The sequence below is a fragment of the Micrasema longulum genome, unplaced genomic scaffold (genome assembly GCF_059751315.1).
Source record: "Micrasema longulum isolate JH-2025_06_02 unplaced genomic scaffold, ASM5975131v1 h1tg003074l, whole genome shotgun sequence".
Taxonomy (NCBI): Eukaryota; Metazoa; Arthropoda; class Insecta; order Trichoptera; family Brachycentridae; genus Micrasema; species Micrasema longulum.
The window spans coordinates 57,227-78,894 of record NW_028280175.1 but is presented as its reverse complement, the minus strand read 5'-3'; the positions used below and the strand labels follow the sequence as shown (position 1 = coordinate 78,894).

General features: G+C 29.6%; 2 protein-coding genes across 2 annotated transcripts; one reads left to right on the top strand and one right to left on the bottom strand.

Annotated features, from left to right (window-relative positions):
• Positions 1 to 81: 81 nt before the first annotated feature.
• LOC148271147 (cuticle protein 7-like) lies at positions 82 to 4,594 on the top strand. Its single transcript, XM_088241782.1, has 4 exons — positions 82 to 127; positions 1,269 to 1,424; positions 2,967 to 3,133; positions 4,384 to 4,594. Exons 1-4 carry the CDS (start codon positions 119 to 121, stop codon positions 4,445 to 4,447), a joined length of 396 nt encoding a protein of 131 aa, XP_088097908.1. The 5' UTR covers positions 82 to 118; the 3' UTR covers positions 4,448 to 4,594.
• Positions 4,595 to 5,002: 408 nt separating this feature from the next.
• LOC148271146 (uncharacterized) lies at positions 5,003 to 12,495 on the bottom strand. The gene is made up of 4 exons (XM_088241780.1): positions 12,433 to 12,495; positions 10,172 to 10,423; positions 7,989 to 8,155; positions 5,003 to 5,137 (listed from the first exon to the last, which is right to left on the bottom strand). The coding sequence occupies exons 1-4, from the start codon at positions 12,442 to 12,444 to the stop codon at positions 5,086 to 5,088; spliced, it is 483 nt and encodes a 160-aa protein (XP_088097906.1). The 5' UTR covers positions 12,445 to 12,495; the 3' UTR covers positions 5,003 to 5,085.
• Between the last annotated feature and the right edge of the window lie 9,173 nt (positions 12,496 to 21,668).

Genomic DNA, 21,668 nt, shown 5'->3' with positions numbered 1-21,668 from the left:
TCAAAATAGTTGCGTAGCTCAAATTATTCATTTAAATTCCTCATATAAAAGAATAAAATTTAATTGAGCGTCACAGTACTTATTGAGGTTTCATAGAAAGAACACCTTTAATAGAAAAATGATTTTTGTAAGTTTGTACATCTTTAACATTTATTTAATCGTTTCGAATTATTTATAGAAGTTTTCTACGTTTCTGGGTAAATAAACAAAACAGTTTTGTGTGTGAAATTCGAGTACAACCAGAACCGCAAATGAGCGTTTTTGAGACAGTGGCCACACTCTGAAAAAAATCCTAAAAAAAAAATCCAGTAAAGATTAGTCCACCTCGTAGTGTAAGTAGTGGTTAGCGCGTTTGCCTATCATACGTGAAGTCCCGCGATCGATTTCTGACAAACGGAATAAGAAGTATCGCTATTAAAGGTGGTTCTACACTGCAGTATTTTATTGTCACTAGACTGGCACTAAAGCGTTAGGCTGATCACCTCACTTGCCATGTTATAAGGTTTATCCAGAAACACTGCAATCAAAATACAAATGCAGTATCTTATGTATCACTGGGCGGGAATAGGAAAATTATTATTTATTAAATTATAAAATTAAAATTATCAATTTATTTCAGAGAAATTTATATAAATAAATTTAAACAATTTTTTTTTCGTTCATTAATTCATATTTTTTTGTGAGAACTGTTTCACATTTCCAAAGCATTACGTCAATTTAATTAAGTTTTGGACTGTTAGATAAATAATACCTTGTTAAATGTCGTTTATAAAAAATAAAAAACTTTTGTAAATATACTTTTTAGAAAATATTTACCGCATACTAAATAACTCAAAGAAAAAAGGAAGTTTATTATTTTGTACGGCACAAAATATTACATGAATGTTATTAAAAAGAAAGTGTGCAATATAAAAAATGGTGTTTACATAAAAAAATATATATATTTATGTACACACTTGATTTACATATGTGTGCATAAGGGCGGGTATATTCCAATATTTTTATAAATGTAAAATAGTTAAAGATATTATGTACAGTGTTTTAAAACCGTGTGTAAGTTTGATATTTTCACATACCTCGTCTGTATATAATTTTTTCTCTCTATATTCTCATTTGCAAAAGAAAGTTTTTTTTTAAGTATTGTATTTGATAAAAATTATAAATTCATTTATCTTTAATAGTGATGAAAATATTGGTCAATTATTTACTGCTTTTGATGCTGTTCTGTATAGGTTGTTTACATGATTTGTCATTTAAACCATTTTTAGATTTTGGTTGTCAGTGCCCTGGTAGCAGTTTGCAGTTCAGGACATATTGGTCACTATAGTCACGGTGGGCACGGTCAAGCAGTGTCTTCCCAGAGAATAATCCAGGAGAGTATTCCAGATCATCATCATCAACATGAACACCATCACGAAGAAAATGTAAACAATTTTATTTATAAATTTTCATTATGTGCAGGTTAGCACAAAGGTAGAGGCAATCTAGCATCATGTTAAATATTGATAAGCTGAGGTGCAACGCTATAAAACATAATTGAATTCAACGAGTTCTTTTTTTCTCGTTTTAGTTACTAAAAGACCTAAAGTAATAAGTTTTGTATTTACTGCAAATTGTTGATCATTATTTGAATATACTTATACAAGAATACTGATAGTCAATCATGTAGTTTTGATATCACAGAATAAAGAATTAAAATTAGTAATCATTAGATCATGTCGTACTCCGCATACTTCTTCTTCTTCTTTTTTTCCATATCCGCTTTTAAGTGGAGCATGTAGACATCACCAGTTGCCTCCACGAGACCCTATCGCCCACCAGCATTTTCGCCTCTTTTTACGTCAATCCAGCGCTTCTTAATTCCGCCAAATAAAGTCGAAAGATCGTCATCGACGGCCTTCCAGGACGGCGTGAGCCCACAGGTTTAAAAAAGAGGCAACTTGGGTTTAGGTTCTCTTGAGGCATGCGCAGCACGTGTCCAAGCCAGGTCCACCGTCGCATTATCAAGACGCTCGTTATAAGAGGTTGTTGGTTCGTTTTCGGACATCAATGTTAGTTATAAAATTGAACCACCTTATACCTAATATTCTTCTCAAGCACTTACTCTCAAAACTCAGAAGTTTGGTGTTTTGAGCTTTGGTAAGGTGCCAGGATTTGTATTCATATAGGAGTACTGACATTATACAAGAGTTGAATCATCGGCATTTCATTTTGACTGAGTAAAGACTAGAGTTCCAGACATCGCGCATTATGTTAAAAGTTGCTCCAGCAATTCCAAGGCGGGTTGTGAGCTCTAAATGCATGCTTTCATCTTAAGTAATGTGAACTTCCAAGTATTTAAAGCTGTCAACTTTCTCAATCCTCTGTTCATAATTATAGAGAGGCTGATCAGGGTCAGAACAGGATTTGTTGCAAATAATCTGTGTGTTTTTTGTATTCACTTTTTTAGTCTGCATACTCCAAGTCGCATAACTTTAGGGGAGAGTTCATGTTTATGCCTTGATCAGGTGGTATTGATTTGCATAAGATAAAATTCATCAGTAGGATGAATAAGAACGGTGCAAGGACGCATCCTGCCTCATCCCTAGTGAACTACGGCCGAATTTTCCTGTTCTGCGCAGTCGAAACAATATTATTATATATATTTTATTATCCTCGTATAAACCTAGCTTGAAATTGTTTTATTCTTACATATTTACCTTAACACGGGACTTCGGTTCCATGGAATTGGAACTTATGTCTCAAAAATTGTAAATTAAATATAGTAGATACTGTAAATAGATAAACAAATAAATATTAGCAATAATATAGCCCATAAGAAAATGTCAAAGATGTTTTGTATTTTAGTAAATATTAAGGTGAAACATCATAGAAAAATCGCGACTGTTCAAAGCGTAAGATAAAATAATACGCATTTTTCATATCCAGGATTTTACGATGACCGGTTATTGAAATTATTTTTTTAGTCCTACCCAAAGTACAAATTCGAATACTCCGTCAGTGACCCGCATACAGAAGACCAGAAAGGCCAATGGGAGAGTAGAGATGGTGATGCTGTAGAGGGCCAGTACTCACTCCTACAACCTGATGGTTCCACCAGGACTGTTTCCTACAAGGCTGATGGACACAATGGGTATTTATCAAATTCTTGTAAAATACCCTTAGTAAACTTGTAGAACTTATCTCTATTACCCATTTATCATAAAATTATTTTTTAATTGAATATTTGTATTTGTCTACTTATACAATTTTTTTTTAATATGTCCACTTTTATGTATTCAATAAATATTTTAAAAAATATGTATTTATTTAAGTAAAAATGTTTACTTATTATAAAAAATACTCTTTATACAACTTTAATTTTAGAGTCCTCGTCACAAGGGGAATCTGTTCTAAAGAGGACTGTACAGTGTTAAAAATTATATTTACGTATTTCCATCGTCATTAAAATATTTTTTTCAATTACGTAGGAATAATATTTCATCTTTCCTAATTTTTTTGAGCCAGATTTGTATTTCTCTTTCAATAAAATGCTGTGTTTAAGGGAGGAATATTAAGATAGATATTATTTCATTAGGGGGTTGACAATGTTCTTCTTCAAATCTGGCAAGCAGAATAACTAAACTAGAACAATTAGTACTTATAATTAAACCAGTACAGTTATATTAAGAATTAAACTATTTCTTTGTTTAGTTGTATATTCATGTCCCTGATTAGGATGTTGACGAAGTTCATTTTCAAATCTGGCTAGCAGAATAACTAAACCATATTAATCAGTACTAATCATTAAACCAGTACAGTTATCGATGCAATGAAGTTGTGTTACACTCGTACCATTATTGTGGGATACAATATTTTAACAGAGCATGTTTATGAAATTTGATATGGTTGAAAGGAAAAGCGTACTTTTAAGTTAAACATATTTACGAGTATTTATTTTCGTTTACTTTAGTCTTTTTTTCGTTCACATTTTATATTGAAATTTTTAAAACCTGTACACTGTTTTTTTTTTTAATTATTAAAACTCAAACAAAGTCGAATTTCCATGAATTAGAATTAGTAATTTTTTTCAATGAAACTAATGTATAAATATAAACGTTTCTACAACAAAACACCGATTAATATTCGAGCTTTGGCAACAATAAAATTTAAACGTTTTGAACACGCAAACTCTTTAGAAAAAGCTGTTTTAAAATTGTTGAATATTTTGAAAACAAAACGGCTTGGCAATAAATTTATGTTTATCGGTATCAAATTGTAAATTTGAATTCTATACGTATAATCGATTGACGTTTGCAAGAGATTCTAGGATTATCATGTTTAAAAAATAAATGTATTTATTTGTCCGTATGTTATTAATTAAACTTTTTTTTTTAATTTCAGATTTAACGCTGTCGTTGAAACTACAGGAGGGCAACATAATAACGACCACTACCACTACCACTAATCATTCATGAAATTGGCTACCTTCCCGACTACCTTGATATTGGCAAATACAAGTACCGTGATGTTCAACTCAACAATCATCTGAATTGAGTCGAGCAATTCCATCGTTAGCATCGCAGTTCTTATGGAAACATTATTATATTTTTTGTGATATTTGTATTTAGTTTATGTTTTGTTAATACATAATTTTATTCATTTAAAAAATATGTATAATGTGTTTTATTAATTTTTAGTCTTAGGAAAAAAATGATAAAAAAATAACATTTGCGTTTTTGTGATTTACGCAAACTCTTCAATGTAAAATAACCCTGTTAAAAATAGAAAACAAGTTTTTATTGAACAGGGCTTTGACATTCGAGGATCAGGAGTCCATTAAGGAACCACAACCGGTCAAAATGAGGTATGTTCAGGTCTACAACATACTGATAAATTCCTTCATGAATAGAGCCTATACAGGTTATTGCGAAATCAAAACCGAAAAAAAACCTCTTATATTCTATTTTGGTTAAAATAAAATGAATTATAAAATGCAAATAATATTTATTAACATACAAGTTGCGTAAGTCGGATATTTACAAATGGTTGGAACATAATTATTTCAAAAAAATAAATAGAGCAGTCAATATTACTCATCAGCTCCTAATGATGGCCATGATGAGCGGGTGCGGAGTATTCAACGTGGGCGTTGAATCTGTAAAAATGTAAATTACTATTAGAATGAATGAAAAAATGCGTTATCACGAGAGCATGAAAATATATATAAATTTATTACAAAATACATTGTACGTGTATATTTACACGTGCTCTTATACTTACACAATTACTCGAATATATACATATTTATTAATTCATTTTTCTATCCGCATCTGATGGTGAATATATAGGACACTGCATTGGTATACCAACCATAGTATAATTCGATTATTAATGTAACATAAAGCTAATATGATCAGTCTTACGCTTCAGGTGCCAGATCAGCGATGTATACACATTCATAGACAATTCCATAAAAAATCCGACGACATAACAAATATGACACTAGACAAAATCAAAAAATCGTGATTTCACTAGCAAAAATAAAAACCAATTAATTACTTACAGATACGCTACAATTTGTTGGCACATAATCAATAAACAATGGAGATATTATTAATTAAAATAAATTTAAACGCTTTCAAAACTCTAGTTCATCAATGTTATAAACAAAGAAGTGTAAAATGTCATACCACAAAGTGAAAAATGTTTTTGATAACAATAATATAAAATGTTATATATATCTAAAAGACATAATTTATTACGTACGTCATAAGTAAACTATTTTATATTTATATTATATATTTATATTATATTTTTTTCAATGTGTAATATGTAGACTAATACTTATTTCATAGAATTTAATAAAGTATTTATACTCTGGAACTTTGTCTTATTAGCTAATCAAGAAATGAATGTTTATGCAAATAGGAAAAAGCTCACTTTTACAACACCAAAAATTACAATTACAATTACAAAACAACCATTGATTCAAAGACGACCCATATGCATGGCAGTAAAAATAGTAAGTAAAGGCGCCAAATTTTCGTTTTAACGTAATTAGACTAGAATTTATCCTTAGATTTAATGTATTTGCAAATACATCCAAAATTTACAAATATGTGTTTTTTTTTACGAAAAAAATAATCATGATGGCGAGAGATAAATGTCTAAGATGACCCCGCCCAAAATCAATGTAAATCAAAATACATTACACGAAATCTTCTCAAAAATTACATTTTTCAGAATATTTCCTCAAAATGAGCTTTTTGATGGGTATGCTCACTTACATCGCCTACTTCTTTAATCTATAAACAGGAATGAAGATCCCAACGATAACGACATATTGAGGGCTACTAAATGCTGCTTTTCACTCATTGCTCAGGCAGCGTTACAGAGCATTTAGAGTCCAACTAACATGGTTGACGCAAAACGCTTCAATGTGGTCGTTACAGACTCAAGAGTCAAATGTTAAAATAACAACAATATTAGCATTTAATTAACATTAAATAAAGATTTTCAGTAAATAAAAAAGCTGTTTTAAAAAAATTCACATGTGTAGTGTATGCACATTTTAGCGAAATATCTATTGTTTTTTGTTGCATAAATTTATGTTTTTTTATTTTTGAAAATTCCTTACTTCGAATTAATAAGCTACTAAAAACAACGTATGAAATCAATTGTATTTAAATGTTTACAAGTGTATTTTAGGGTTCATATATTTTAATTTTATTGATTTATTTTTTAAATGCGAATATTTATTTTTCGTTTGACTATAAAAGATTGCCAGTGGCAATAAGTCCGTCGTTTAAACAAAATAACTTTTGTTTTCTTGTATTACGAGTATATATTTCATAATATATATAATTCTCAATAGAGTTTTATTAATAATAATAATAACTAACAGTCATGTTAATATCTTCTACCCTGGAAACTTATTGGTAAGAAATACTGTAAATGTAATAGGGGTGTTTGCGAATTACGCATACCGTGAATTTAAAGTAAACAGTTTTTAAAATATCACATATTTGGTTTTTCAAAATGGATTAAGAGTTGATTTTCAAGTACGAATTCGAAAAGTGGGCATAACGAATTCGGGTGAATATTTTTACTACTTGTTACGATGGGTGAATACAAAATGTTTAACCTTTGGTAAGACAAATACATTTCATGGGATCGATTGGCTCATAATGTTCTCAATCTTTATCCAACTTCACACAGAAGGGGTTCGTTTGGGTCTACACCACCTAAACGTATAAAATTAAAAATTAATTCCGATATTAATGAAATATCGCCTTTAATGTAAGTAGATACATGCATAATACATTATTGTGTTCGCGTTTTTGCCAATGAGGAAGTTCAGTGTTAAGGAAAATTGGTTACAAAATATGTTTTCTAACACGCGGTAAACACTTAAGCATATAATTGTACAGCGAAGGTTTGTGAAATTCTATGAAAAAAAAAAAACTATTTTGAACTACATCACAAGTTCTTTAATTAACCAATCAATCAAAGCATTGTTATGTGTCGTGATAGATTACCGGTTGCCGGGTAGCTAAATTTTTTCAGCATTTAATGTATTTTGGAGGTCTACTTTTAAATTGCAGTATAACTCACCGACAACACCTCGGTGGAGTCATTTTAAAATTACAAAACCTTTAAAAATATAGGGTCATTGTATTGTCATTAATACAAAACACAAATATTTTTGTTTAGTTTTGTAGATAATAATATTTTTTCTTATATCCACTAAAATTTCTCATTGCTCAATGAAGGATTAAATCACAGTGGTTTGTTGATATATCAAGGAATAGGGTGTAACCAGTATAGATGTCAATTTAAGATTGAATTAAATAATAAGATGGAAAGAGAAAATGAACGATGAAAATGTGAGATTTAGGTGAATGGGGAGAAGACACAGATAGAAAAGCTCGTTCAGTTCTACTTATTATAGATAAAATTGTGGTCCATCGAAAATAAACGTTTTGATCAAATGTGTTATTACGTACCCATTGTGCTTATCAGCAGAGTAGTGGACGGTCCTAAGGTGGCCGTCAGGCTGCAGCAGGGAATAATGTCCCTTCACCACGTCGCCGTCCCTCTCCTCCGCCTGCTCCTTCATGTCCCCCGTGTGGTGGTCGGACACGCTGTACTGGAACTTGTAGGCGGGGTGACCCTAAACAGAAATACCGAGTCAGTAATGCACAATGAACGAGATAATTCTATTTTAAAAAAATAGTATTAATACTGATGTAATAACTTGTATTTACATATAATTTATTTATTAAATATACTTGGTACACTTCTAATTTTGACTAATCAGCGCTTTCACACTCTAAGGGTCATCTTCAGACTGATGAATATTATACAGTATGAAGATAATTTTTATAAAACTAAGTATTATCTTAAGTTATTACAACATTACAATGGAATTCCATGTATGTACATGTTATAGCTTTGTTCCATGTTTTATTTACATGAAGTCAAATGAGTTTCTATTAAAATGAATACTTTAAAACCTCAAATTATTTATCTTGGACTCAAATCATTTTAGTGAGTTTAAATAATCCGTATTATATAAAAAAAAAGAAATTATCTATGATTTTATATATCGACATAAAATGACAAACAATGGTACCAAGGCAACGAGAGAGATAAATTATTACATTACAAAAAAAATGCCTCACTTTGAGTATATGTAAAATGAAGATATATAGGTATTATATGATCAATGAGGAAGTTCAATACTACGAAAAATTGTCGGCCTTGTAGTGTAGTGGTCAGCGCATTTGCCTACCATGCAACTGGTATCAAGTTCGATTTCCCAGGTGGTTGACATGAAATATTTATTTAAAAATGTGTATTTACACTCGAATATTTTAAAGCCCTGAACTGGCACATAAAACGTAGGACTGATTATCTTACCTTCATTTAACAAAAAAAGATCGAGATACGCTCGGATTGGTGTCCAAATCCAGTTCTAATTAATGAAAAATTAAGATGATCAATAAGAAAGTTCAGTGCTACGGGAAATTGAATATAAAAAATGTTTTCTTACACGCGGTAAAAAGTGGAGCCCTTAAATCTCCGTCGAAGATTCTCGAAAATGCATGAAAAAGTCATTCAAAATCAATTATTATTCTTCGAACTACTTCACAAGTTCTTCCGAATCGAACAATTATTGTGATAGATTTCTGGTTTCCGGAAACCCAACTCACCGGCCAGGACAACTCACCGACGACAACTAATAACGTCACGGGCGGAGTAATTTCAAAATTCCGATTATGCGATACATAAAAAAAATTGTCTTAGTTTGAGAGTCTAATAAGAGATGTAAAGAGTAGTGTTCTTATTTATAAAATAATCATATGTCCCCGCATAAATTACTGTTCTTCTGTTATTTTTTTATGTAATGAAGGAGAAATTTAAAAAATACAAATTCTTCAAAATAGGGCGATGAGAATTATACTCAAAAAAAATATCTATTTTAATGTAGAAAAAATGCACAAATTAAATATAATGTTGCAATTTTTATACGTAAAATAATTAAGGGGATGAATAAAATAAAAACAATAATAAAATTTAACCAACAATGTCATACATATGAAACAAGGGATAAAAAAATATGAGATTACCAATGAGGAGAAAAACAGAATCTCAAAACTCATTGTACAAGGGATTGAAGCTGTACAATGAGTTACCTGAAGAAATAAAGGAGATAGAAAATATCGAAATAATTCAAATTAATTTGAAAAAATGTTTTTAAAAAATTTTTGATAAAAAAATTGTAATTTTATTAAAAATTTATTTTAGTTCTTAAGATGTTATGAACTAACTTAATAAAGCATAAATAAATATTTACAAATCAAAAAAACACTTGGTGCCTCTTCTACAGATATATTACTCTTAAAATGCATATTAATCTAAAAAAGTTTATATTGAATAAAACGTAAGAAAAGGGGACACCAACTTGAATTAATTAAACGGTATAGTAATAGAGTCATAAGTGACATTTTTTGGCTCTGAAACAAAATACGTATCTACATAAATCTGAAGAATAACAGCAAATAGATTTGAGTACGCGCAGTCTACATTCTTACAGTTTTCTTTCATACATAAAAATGTGAACGCGTACTTTATCCTTTCTTCTTTTCTTGCGATACAACTTAACTGCATTATTCATTTTACTCACGTATTCCTCTTCATGCTTGTGTGCGTGGACGGGAGCGTGATGGGCCACGATAGCGGGGGCGTGATGGGCCACGACAGCGGGGGCATGGGCGTAGTGCACGGGGGCGTAGTGCGCAGGCGCGTGGTGCGCGGGGGCGTGGTGCTGCAGGACGATGCTCTGGGAAGACACGGCGTGACCGTGGCCGTGCTCTGAGGGGTGGTGTATCTGGTGTTGGGCGTAGCAGGCTGCCACCAGAGCGAAGACAACACAAGTCTGTAATTTGTTTAAAGAAATAAACATAGATTTTACAATCTTTAAGTTATTAATACAAAAGTAAGTGTATTATAAATAACTAATATCTTTGAAAAGTTAAATGACATAACAACACGTACCTCTATTTGTGAAATACTTACTGTATTACAACTAGTTTGGAATAATTTAAATACACTGATTTTTTTGACCAGTTCTTTTTTATTTAAATTGAAAACATACATGATTTTATATAATATACCCAAGGAGTTTTTGTAATAAACTCATTTAGGGACATGCAGATAATAATATTTATTTACAGACGTTTTTATACTTTAAACTATAACATTATTTACAAAAGCAGAATAAAAATTACGACACACTACAAATAAAAAGGGTGTGAAAAAGTTTTAAAGATGACAAAATAAACATAATACAAGATATGGAAATAAATTGAAAATGATATATTCATTATACAATCTGGAAAAGATAAATTAAAAAATATAAAAAGTTGAAAAATTACATGTATATATATATATACAAGCTTAACGAGTACAAGAGTGCAAATGTTAAAAAATTACAAGAATGAAAAAGTTTTTTAAATTAACAAAATATATGTACCTAATACAGGTTTAAAATAAATCTAAAGCGTATTAAAATTACATATACATTACACGCTAAAAAAGTATGAAAAGGCATAAAGAATATTTCAACATTTTTTTTCACTAATTTCTAACTGATAATAACTATTATTTACTATCCAAGTGTGACGATTGTCATTTTCAAAAAAAAATATTGAATTAAATATTTTTTATTTCCTGTTATACAGGGTGTTCATTAAACCCTGTCACATCCGAAACCACGATGATCAGTATGAGCAAGAAGACATATTGGCACATGATTATAATAAATAATTAATTTTTAGTAGGAATTTTTTTTTTTAAATATAATATCAAAAAAAGCAAATGGTTTCTGACTTCTGCGAGGGAGAAACAAGGAGGGGGGAGGGGTAGTCTGATACGCCAAAAATGCGCGGCCGCGCTCCCTTCGCTTCTCCTCTGCAGAAGTAAGCAACCATTTGTTTTGTTTAATTTTTTATTTTTTTATTCTTTGTTCTAAATAGTTTTTTTTTAATATGCCAATATGTCTTCTTGCTCATACTGATCATCTTGGTTTCGGGTGTGACAGAGTTTAAAGAACACCTTTATATTCTGTCGCGTTAGTAGTGTAAAACTTTCTTAAACGTTAAACTCAACGTGTCCATGGGTCAAGTGATCAACCGTTTCATATAAAAATATTTAATAGCCAAAAAACAATTAAAGGTCAAATCGCATTAGAGAGTTTAAAATAAAATAAAATATTAAAACACGCAGAGGCGCGACGCGTCGCAGTGACACTAAATATAATTTTTAATGTTTTGGATGAAACAAAGATCACTACAGTTGAGCTACACTACGCGATTTTGTCACGGAGCGCCACTGAAATGCAATAACGCTCTTATGCGGTTTGACCTTAAAGGAAGGGGTCTATGTTTTTTTAATTAATTTCTACGAAAAAAATGAATCGGTCATACTCTTTTTCACCTTTGAGAAATCCTGGTATCGAAAAATCACATTTATCGTTAAGTTTTTAAATTTTTAATCCAAAACAAACACTAATATTTTTTTTAATAAAATAAAATTTAAGAAATAAAGTTTAACGTATTTTTTATATGTACGTATATCCCTATTTGATTGGAAATGCGTTCCATTAAATTCGTGCTGTTATTTTTCATTATACACATTATACATTTATTTATAAACAATTAAATTGCAACATGTGAGTAGATACAAGCAATTGCTAATTTATTATATTTATTTATTTTTATATTTTTTATATTACTAGACCGTTGTACGTGCATGTTAAGTCGGAACTTTTATTGACATGAAAATAAATTAGATTTGAAACTTAATAAATACTACAAATGTTTATAAAAATTTTAAAGTATATAATTATATAAATATAAAAAAATATCAATTATGAAAGACTCATACCTTTACAAACATTTTGATAACTGTTGTTTTATTATTACAAGACAAGGTTGATCGGAGTATGGGTTCTTATCAACTGTGTCAAATATCAATAAATCTGAACTTATATACTAGTGGCACATATTGTGGCGTTGAAATTTGCGTAATATATTGGAATGTAATTATGGAAGCATTTGACACCAAATTAATAACAAGTTTAATGTTAAGAGGGGAAAGGAGAAAAAAATAGCTCTAAATACAACACACTACAAAAAACATGTTATATCTATCCAATAGTTTCTAACTTTTTACTAAGCTCTTTATTGTACCATTTTTAATACAATTTACAAGTTTTAAACAAATATATTATTTTCATACTTACGCACCCATACAAACGCACCCTCTCCCTCTTTCATTCCCACACGCACATGTATCCTCTCCCTCATTCATTCACGCATACACACATTCACATACACATGAATACAAACGTCACACAAATAAAATTACTAAACTTCTTTTCTTATATATTATGTGTCATTATATTTACAGTGGATTTTTTTAATTGGCTTTAGTATTGTTAAGATTTTTCTAATTATTTTGTTTATGTAATAGCTGTAAAAATCCCAAATAAAATGAAATAAATAAATAAATAAATTGCAGATAACCAAAATCGTGATTAAAAAAGAAAAAAATATGTGTTTGATTATTTGTAGTCAAATAACTTAAAAGAATACATAACTTTAATAACCCTAGCGTTTCTTTTTTTGAAATATTGTATGATGATTTTTTTTTTATAATCTTTATTTAATGAAATACACACACTATTACAATATTAATTATAAAATTTTACATACATATGTTACATATGTTATAAAGAAAACAAAGTATTAAAACATATTTTAAAACTATTAAATAATAGTTTGTCATCGGGTGCTCAGACATCAGTTTTAAATTATTATCAAATAAAATAGTACAGACATAATTCTGTATACGTATAAAATTTTACATACATTATTTTGTTTTTGGTGCTTTGAAAAATATCATTAAGAAGACAGAAAAATAAAACTCAACAAAACCAGATAAAGATGGCTTAAATTTTTTCTTTTAAAGTAAGAAAATAGAGTTAAATACTACAATAAAATTAAAGAATAGCCATTTACTTAAATATGTTTTAAATATAAGAAAAGATCAATAAACATTTATAAATAGTGTGTGCTCATAAATTTAATAAAAACAAGATAAAAAATAAAACAAAGTAAATCGAAAATTTCAATTTACATCTACAGAAAAAATAAAAAGAAAATCGAAATTACCTTTTAAAATTAAGATCGAAAAAATGTAAATATAATAAGAAAGAAATAAAAGAAAAGGTTAACATAACAAAATAAGAAAAATGTATTCAATGAGAGATAAAAAATGTTTTACATGAATAATAAATCAATATACCTAGGAACATTTCATGTACTAACCACTTTCGTAATAAAAACATTCGTATTATCGTAGAATTTTTAATATTTACTCACAATATTTCAGTTTAAAATAAAAGATAAATAAAAGTTTTAATATTAAATTTAAAACTACATATTATTACAAAATTAACTCACGATAACAATACTCATGATGTTAATTTACTTGGAAAGAGTTATTTATTTATTTTTATTTATTAATATTTATTTTATCACTTTATATACATATACAATATATATAAGGGCGAGCATATTGCCTAAGGACAATATCTACCTACCTACCCAAACCGTTCAGTTTGAGGAAGTTACAAGTTCATGGACATACTTTAAGGAATTATACTGAATCTTATAATTTTATACAAAATTTAAAAAAAAAATTAACTATACTATGAAAGAAGGAAAGGAGATGAGAAAGAAATAAGAAGCAGAAAGAAATAACTCAATTATTTAGATAGTGACATTTCAATCTTGATTTAAATGTAAATAAAAAAAGGCGTCTCTAGCATTATTGGGTAGATTATTCCATAATCAAGCATCTACTACTATGAAAGAGGAAAACTATCTCATTAAACAAATATTATATTTAGTCAGCGAAAGGTAAATAAAATCTTAACTGTAGCGTGTTTTTACCAGGCAATGTGGAAGTCTTTCATCAAAAGTTATTTATTAATATAATTTAAATTCTTGAAACAGAGAGGGAAAACATTATTCCACAGAAAACAGAGTTGCCTATTCTGGGCATTGGCAGCGTTGGCTTTTTTTCTAATCTAAGAAAGATGATTTCTATCTACAGCACTTATCATGTGCTAATATGTTAAAAAATATATAATTATTTATTCTATTTCAGGAAATATACAGCCAACATTTTTCCGATGGTCTATACGGTATGGTTTACAAGAGAGCAAAAACAAAGCCTAATATTTTGAAACATGTGTTTGTTGAAATATTTTTTATTTATTTATCTTACTGGGTAAACAAACATTATGTTCACAAATATTGTCAATTTCTTTGCATATTAGTGTAGGACACTTATGCACACAACAAAAAAATAATAGACACATGTTTGGCAACTCTATAGTATCTGATAGCTTCTTAAAAAAATATCTCGCTTTGTTATTGCTCTCCTGTAAACCTCGCAAAGCGCAAATTGGATAATAACGCAAGGACTGTAGATTTATTACATATAAAAAAAAGGTTAAAAGACAGGCCAGTGAAAAGTTTCAAAACAAAAATTATAGCCATTAATTATAATGAGACATGCTTAAATGTGTGCGTGCGTGAGTAAATATAAGAGGGTGAGGGTATCTGTATTTGGGTAAGATTAAGTGTTGTTTGCCTTAAGCGTATGTGTGCATATTTTAAAAACAAGTCGGAGGGTTATAACTAACGACAAATATCATTAGAAGTACTTTATTTTTAAATGAATTCATAATAATAATAGTTAATTAAGAAGTATTTTTTAATGAATTCTGAGATAAACTGCCGACGAACAGTCAGCAGTGGACGTCCAGGACGTCGAGAACCTGATGAAACCTTGTAAAATAGGCAAGCGTGGTTAAGGCTCTCAGGAGGCATCCGCAGTACATGGCCAAGCCAACCGTATCGCCTCCGCTTGATTACAGTTGTCACCGGAGTTTGCTGTGTCCATCCTCTTATTACTTCAAAGATAAATACTAGATACAATTCTCGAAGGACTTTATGCTCTTTATTAAAATATACACGTATACATACACTTTCTATAGTATTTATGAATATAAATAAATAAACTCAATACTACAAAAAATCTTTCAACCATCTGTTGGCTTTTTTTAATGACTAGTCCAATTTAGTTATATTTAATTTTATTTGGAAAACAAAAAAAACCGACAATTCAATTTATTTAGAATTCAACGTTTAAAAAAGACTGCATGGGCTCAGAAGCGATAAAAGGTCTTAAATAAATATTACATATGCATTAAAGTAACATAAAAAACTATATACATATATTTGCAGTAAATGGGGTGCGTATTATTTATTTATTTATTACGATGGGTATGCATGTAGAGAGGATAAGGAAGGGGGGGAAGTGTTAATAGTATTATAGTTTCTGTCAAGTTCCATTTTGAATTTTAAGTTGGTACTTAGTTCAGTTCTAAAAGTTTTATATATATTGTAGAATATAATATACCAGAAGGCGCGTAGAATCAAGTTTGCACTCATCGCACAAAACCCCCCCTGCGCGACATCCCACCTGCGTGAATACGTGTAGCGGCCACGTTATGATGCCAAACAGCGAACAATATAATATCATAACATAAAAAATAAGATAATTTTGCGCAATTTTATGTTATGTTTTACCACGAAAAATATTTTAGTGATTGGAATATAAAAAAAACAGGCACTTGTATTAAGCAAACGTAAAAAAAACCATTAAATTATCATTTAGTAATTAAGGCAAATTAATGCAGTTTAATTATAAAAGAAAGCTAGGTAAAAAAAAATGATTATCCTGGCAACACTGAAAAAATGTCCGCCTTGTTTTATTTAACAATCTGAGAGACGGTAAAATAATCGAATTCCTCAATAAAATTATTTGAGAATTTGCTTCTTACATATGAAATGTGATCCCAACTTATTCCCCTTAAATTCCAGCAGTATTTTGAAACATAAAAACGACACAACACGGCGTAATTGAATTTAAATCGATCAAGTCAAAGAAAGAATCGTGTGTTAGAAATAACACATTGTAAAACGAGACATGCATATTTTATAAGCCCAAAAATTTTTAGTTCTTTTTTAACTGATAATATTTCATTGATTCCGAACTTTTTAAATTTTCCTTCTTTTAATAAACACGCACTATCCCGGATTCAAACTAAAGGTATGAACTTTTTATTGCTATGATGTATTTTGTTGCCCTTTAATAATAAGGAATTTTTCTATGTTTTTTTAATATTTTTTATTTCTTTTTTTCATAACTATAAAAATAAATACCATATAATCTTTTACGGAATATTTTATTTTCTCTGTCTTATGTTACACAAAAATATTATAACTGTCTATTTGATATAGGAGCAAAAATTCATTAACATTTTCTTGTATACCCACGAACAGGTGGTGAACAACATTGAACAACATTCAATATGTCCATGTATTTATAATTTTCTCAAACTGAACGGTTTGGATAGGTAGGAAGAAATTGCCTTAAGGCAATATGCCCGCCCTTATATGTATATTTATTGTATATGTATATAAAGTGTCAAATAAATAAATAAATAAACAGGCCATGCCTTTGTGAGATTTTTCGTTTACTATTTTTACTTTTAATATGTATTTCATTGCCGTGTTATTATCCTTTATTATTTGAATACTCTGTTTTACCTCTAATGTATATTGTAAAAAAAAACAAAAAACTTTAAATTGCGTACTAAGCGACGTCTACAGAGTAACTAATAGCCAAAATGTACAACTACTCATTTATGAGTAGTTTAGTCGGCTTCAGTTTTATGTTTCTGGACTATTATAATTCTATGTATGTAAAGTTTTATTTTGAATTTTAAGTATCTACGTATCTACTAAGTTCAATTCTGAAAGTGTGATATTTGCATAAACTATATCTTTAAAATTACCTTTAGATGTTTAAAAAGTCCTTCGGTAAAAAGCATTTTTGGCGTATACGATGTTTCACTTTATTGGTAAGGCCGCATTCAAGAACTTTTCATTTCATATCAAAATTGCATAATGTGATTTATACGTTATCCACAATATCATTTTATTGTTAAAACACCTACGGTTGTATTTTATGAATTAAAATTTCTATCTTATCCATATTCATATCTACCTACCCGTCCTTCCCTAGGAATAGCGTAATCCATGTAACAATAATTACGTACATACATGTGAGTGCCGGTAGCATTAAAAATGGTAGTTTTAATCTAACATCAACCGAGTGAAGTGCTTAAAAAAATATTTAGCGATCTGTGCCAGCGTCTATTTAGACTGTCAGCTCCATCCAAGCTGTGCCAGCGTCTCACGACCGCCAGCTTCAGCAACCAGGGTCCAGCACACGTCACGCCTCATCTTTACAGGTTAGTGGTGTGGCGCGACCTCCTTTCCCCGGCAATAGAGTACACTATCTAAATTTTCCTCTTCCTAAGACGGGGTGTTCTTCACACCTTGTTCACTCTTCTACAGAACCAAACAAAATAAATGACAAAAAAATTAGCATTCTTTCCGACTGTGTAATATATTTATTTTGCATAGAAGTTAAATCATTTAATTTAAAAAATACCTGTAAAATGACACCCTAAACGGCGTAAGTATAGCCTGTGAGCTCGCCAATACATGACAGATGACATTAACATAACCATAGAAAAACATAGCAGTTGAGCTCTCAGAAGTAAAGCAACGTGAATGCAGCAATGCTTGAACTACATGTCAATAATATTCTAATAATAAATAATATTATTTGGCCATACGGAACTTTAAAGCACACCTTGGTTTAATTACTAATAGTATTTTATCGGTTAGGTAGGTGTATTTAAAAAAAATGTTGCGTACCTGAAAAAAGCACAAATAATTATGTTTTTGTAAATGATGTCAGTAGCGACACTCAGAGAGTGGCTTTGTGACGTTTTGTCATTTTTTATAAGAAATTCATGGCGTAGCCGAAATACTGTTATAAAAACGAGGATGTTTTTGTTGATTGACGTTAGCAGGCGCTACCCAGGGGCGACTTTGTGACGTGAGAAATTATTTTAAAAAAGAGATTCATGGCGTAGCCGAAATATTGTAATTAAAACGAGGATGTTTTTGTTGATTGACGTTAGCAGGCGCTACCCAGGGGCGACTTCATGACGTGATGAAATTATTAATTTAAATATTTTTTTTCATTTTACATAGCGTAGCCGAGATAAGAAATTGCGTGGTGTTTCGAAATTTAACCTTGTAGGTAGCCGCCTAGTTACAATATTATTTTTGTATTTGTATAACTCCTGTTTTATAATGTTTATGTATTTATCGCTATAATAATTAAACTAAAGATAGTTTTTACTTTTAATCGCTATCCGTTTTTTAAATTATGTTTGTAACACTCAGTAATATTTATTTTTCAAGTATTCAATGTTATTTTTGCATTTTAATTAATATTGTTAATATAAAGCGTATTTTTATTTATTCGAATTTACTAGACTGTTTTTATTACAAAAAATAAAAATGCATATTTCTCTATGTATTTTTCTGTTATAAACAATCTATTAAAATAATACACATCAAAATTCTATTGTCTGTTGATTTTATTTGCAATCTTCTTTTTTTTCGATGGTTAAAACTCTAGGAAATTCAAAGACAATAAAAATTTTACTGTCATATATTGCCGAGCTCACACGCTATACATAGCCCCCCTAAACACCTAGAAGAATTCCGTTCCAGTAATAAAACTTTTAACTGGAATTTCGTCGTGTAAAAGTAGATAAATAAACAAATGTTCCTATTTCTGAGACCTCAAATTGCCCGTGTAAAAGTAGAACTTCCTATCTGATCATTGAAAATAAAAAATATTATATAAACACAGGTGAAACCATGACTGCAAAATGGAAAGTTTCTAGATAATAACCCTTCCGTGATTGAATAAAAACTCCTTTCTGTGTAATTAAAAAAAAAAATAACCCGTTGAGCTTCTACTTTTGAGGATTTTCAGCAGGTAGGAAAGAAACGACAAGGAAGAAGTAATGAATAATACTCTACAACACATTATTACAACATACTATTTGAGGAAAAACCTTTCGTTAGATTTTTTTCGCAATTGACATGTATCGAATTGATAATAAAAAAACATTGATACTGAATTTTTCAATACTTTTAACATCTATTTTATCAGATTCAATTACATTTAACATCACGAGCATCTATAAAACTGCTTTACTAACTTATAACAAAGAGCCGGCCACCAATAAAGATTTTCCTACACACAAGAAAATTTCTGATTGGTTTGTAATGTTCGACAGAGCAGCAGTAGCTATTGCTTCAGAATTACTGCTCGATATTGAGTCTGATGTTCGTATTTTATTACAGAATCATCTCATTAATCTCGACTGAATATTTAACCAACAAACACCTAGGCAACGTATGATGTTTAATATGCTCCTACTTGGTTTTCAATCAAGTGTCATCCTAGTAATAAAATTGTTCCCGACATCTATGGCAGTTAATTTTATTGTCAAGATAAACTCTCATCAATGAGAAACCAGATTAACTCATTAAAATGACCTTAAAACAGTAAACGAAAACTTACTGATAGAGATGTTAGCTTGTTTTCAAAGGCATCTGGTAAAATTACTCGTAGCTGCACTCTTGAAAATAAAAATGATGCTTTTTCAGGTACCACGTGTATAATTTAAGTCATTGTTTACTAAAATTGTAAAATCTGAGAGCAAAATATAATTTAACAATCCAACAATAATTCTCGATCGAACAACAAAAATTTTCAGTCGTTTTAACACATGGAGGTGAAAGTGAAGGGTCTTTTTTGCATTGAACATGTTATATCATCATATTATATGCAAGCAGTGTATCTGTGAAAAATATCACTGAGCTTCTAATAAACTGGTTTCCAAAAAAGAAAAAAAAAATAACCTAAAATATTAAAGCATTATCAGTGTTATGCTACAGACCGAGGAAAAACTATTTTTTGGCAATTAGCGATAAAGCATCAGTTTGCGTATGTAACTGTTTAAAGCATTTTTTCTCATTTAAATACATTAAAACTAATCTTTGATTTATAAATTAGAAATTTTCATCAAGTGACATGCGTCTGCAAAAAGATAAATAATGGGAATTTTTCCAAAATTGTTCAAAATTTTTAAGTCAATCCGGAGACGGAAGGTGTTTTCTAATAATTATAAAACTTTAAATGCTGTTAAAAGATGTCATTCAGCAACCTTTTTTCGTAATTATAACTTTAAAAAAAACAACAACAAAAAGTTCTTCATACAAAATCATTGGTAGAATTATTAAAGGATATTTAAAAAAAAAAAAGAAAACGATACGCGCATAAACTACTAACTGCTGTTTTTAAAACTGTATCTTATCGAATAAAAACAAAAAAAATACATATTATACAGTACATAAAAAAACCGGCCTATTTAAATCTCCTTTTTTTATATAAATTCTAAAACGTTGAATCGATCCAAATTCAAATATTTGATAGTTGTTACTAATATTTGATGATAGTTATAGTTGAACTGTTTATTTCCTACGAAAAATAAGTGTCTTTGCATGTGTTCAGATTTTCAATAAAGAATTTCTGGTACAATATTCATTATTTGTTTTTTTTAATGAAAAAAGTGTTGGCGCATAAAAACATATTTTGAACACTGTTGACAGTAAACTTACTTTTTATTCACCAACCCATTTTCTGTGAAATCCCAACTTAGTACATTTTTAATTACGACAACGACGTGCGGTGCTTTGATTTTTTTCATTTTTATTGTTATTAAAGTTTCACGTTTTTATTCTATTAAACGGTATTTTTTGCTGGTCACTGTAGCAATGCAACAGTATATCAGAAAAACGGGAAATCAATAACTTGCCTCTTTCGTTTTTCCAAAAAAAGAGTCAGAAAAATGAGCGTTGCGCGATCATTCGTGTGGCATTCTACCTGTATATTATTTTTTCATAAATGGAATAAACTTCGATAAACTAACTTCATCTTCAAGCTGTACTTATAAATGTTAGTTGTGGTAGTTAAGTTTCTTAATTAAATAAGTATTCTTTAAATGAATTCATTTGCAATATTTGAATAAAAGAAAACGAAAA

Excerpts from the sequence above, each read along its gene's own strand:
- LOC148271147 (XM_088241782.1), top strand. Across the intron at positions 1,425-2,966 it reads AACACCATCACGAAGAAAAT|TCCTACCCAAAGTACAAATT; the intron begins GTAAACAATTTT and ends TTATTTTTTTAG. Across the intron at positions 3,134-4,383 it reads AAGGCTGATGGACACAATGG|ATTTAACGCTGTCGTTGAAA; the intron begins GTATTTATCAAA and ends TTTTAATTTCAG.
- LOC148271146 (XM_088241780.1), bottom strand. Across the intron at positions 8,156-10,171 it reads ACAAGCATGAAGAGGAATAC|GGTCACCCCGCCTACAAGTT; the intron begins GTGAGTAAAATG and ends ATTTCTGTTTAG. Across the intron at positions 5,138-7,988 it reads TCTGCTGATAAGCACAATGG|ATTCAACGCCCACGTTGAAT; the intron begins GTACGTAATAAC and ends ACATTTTTACAG.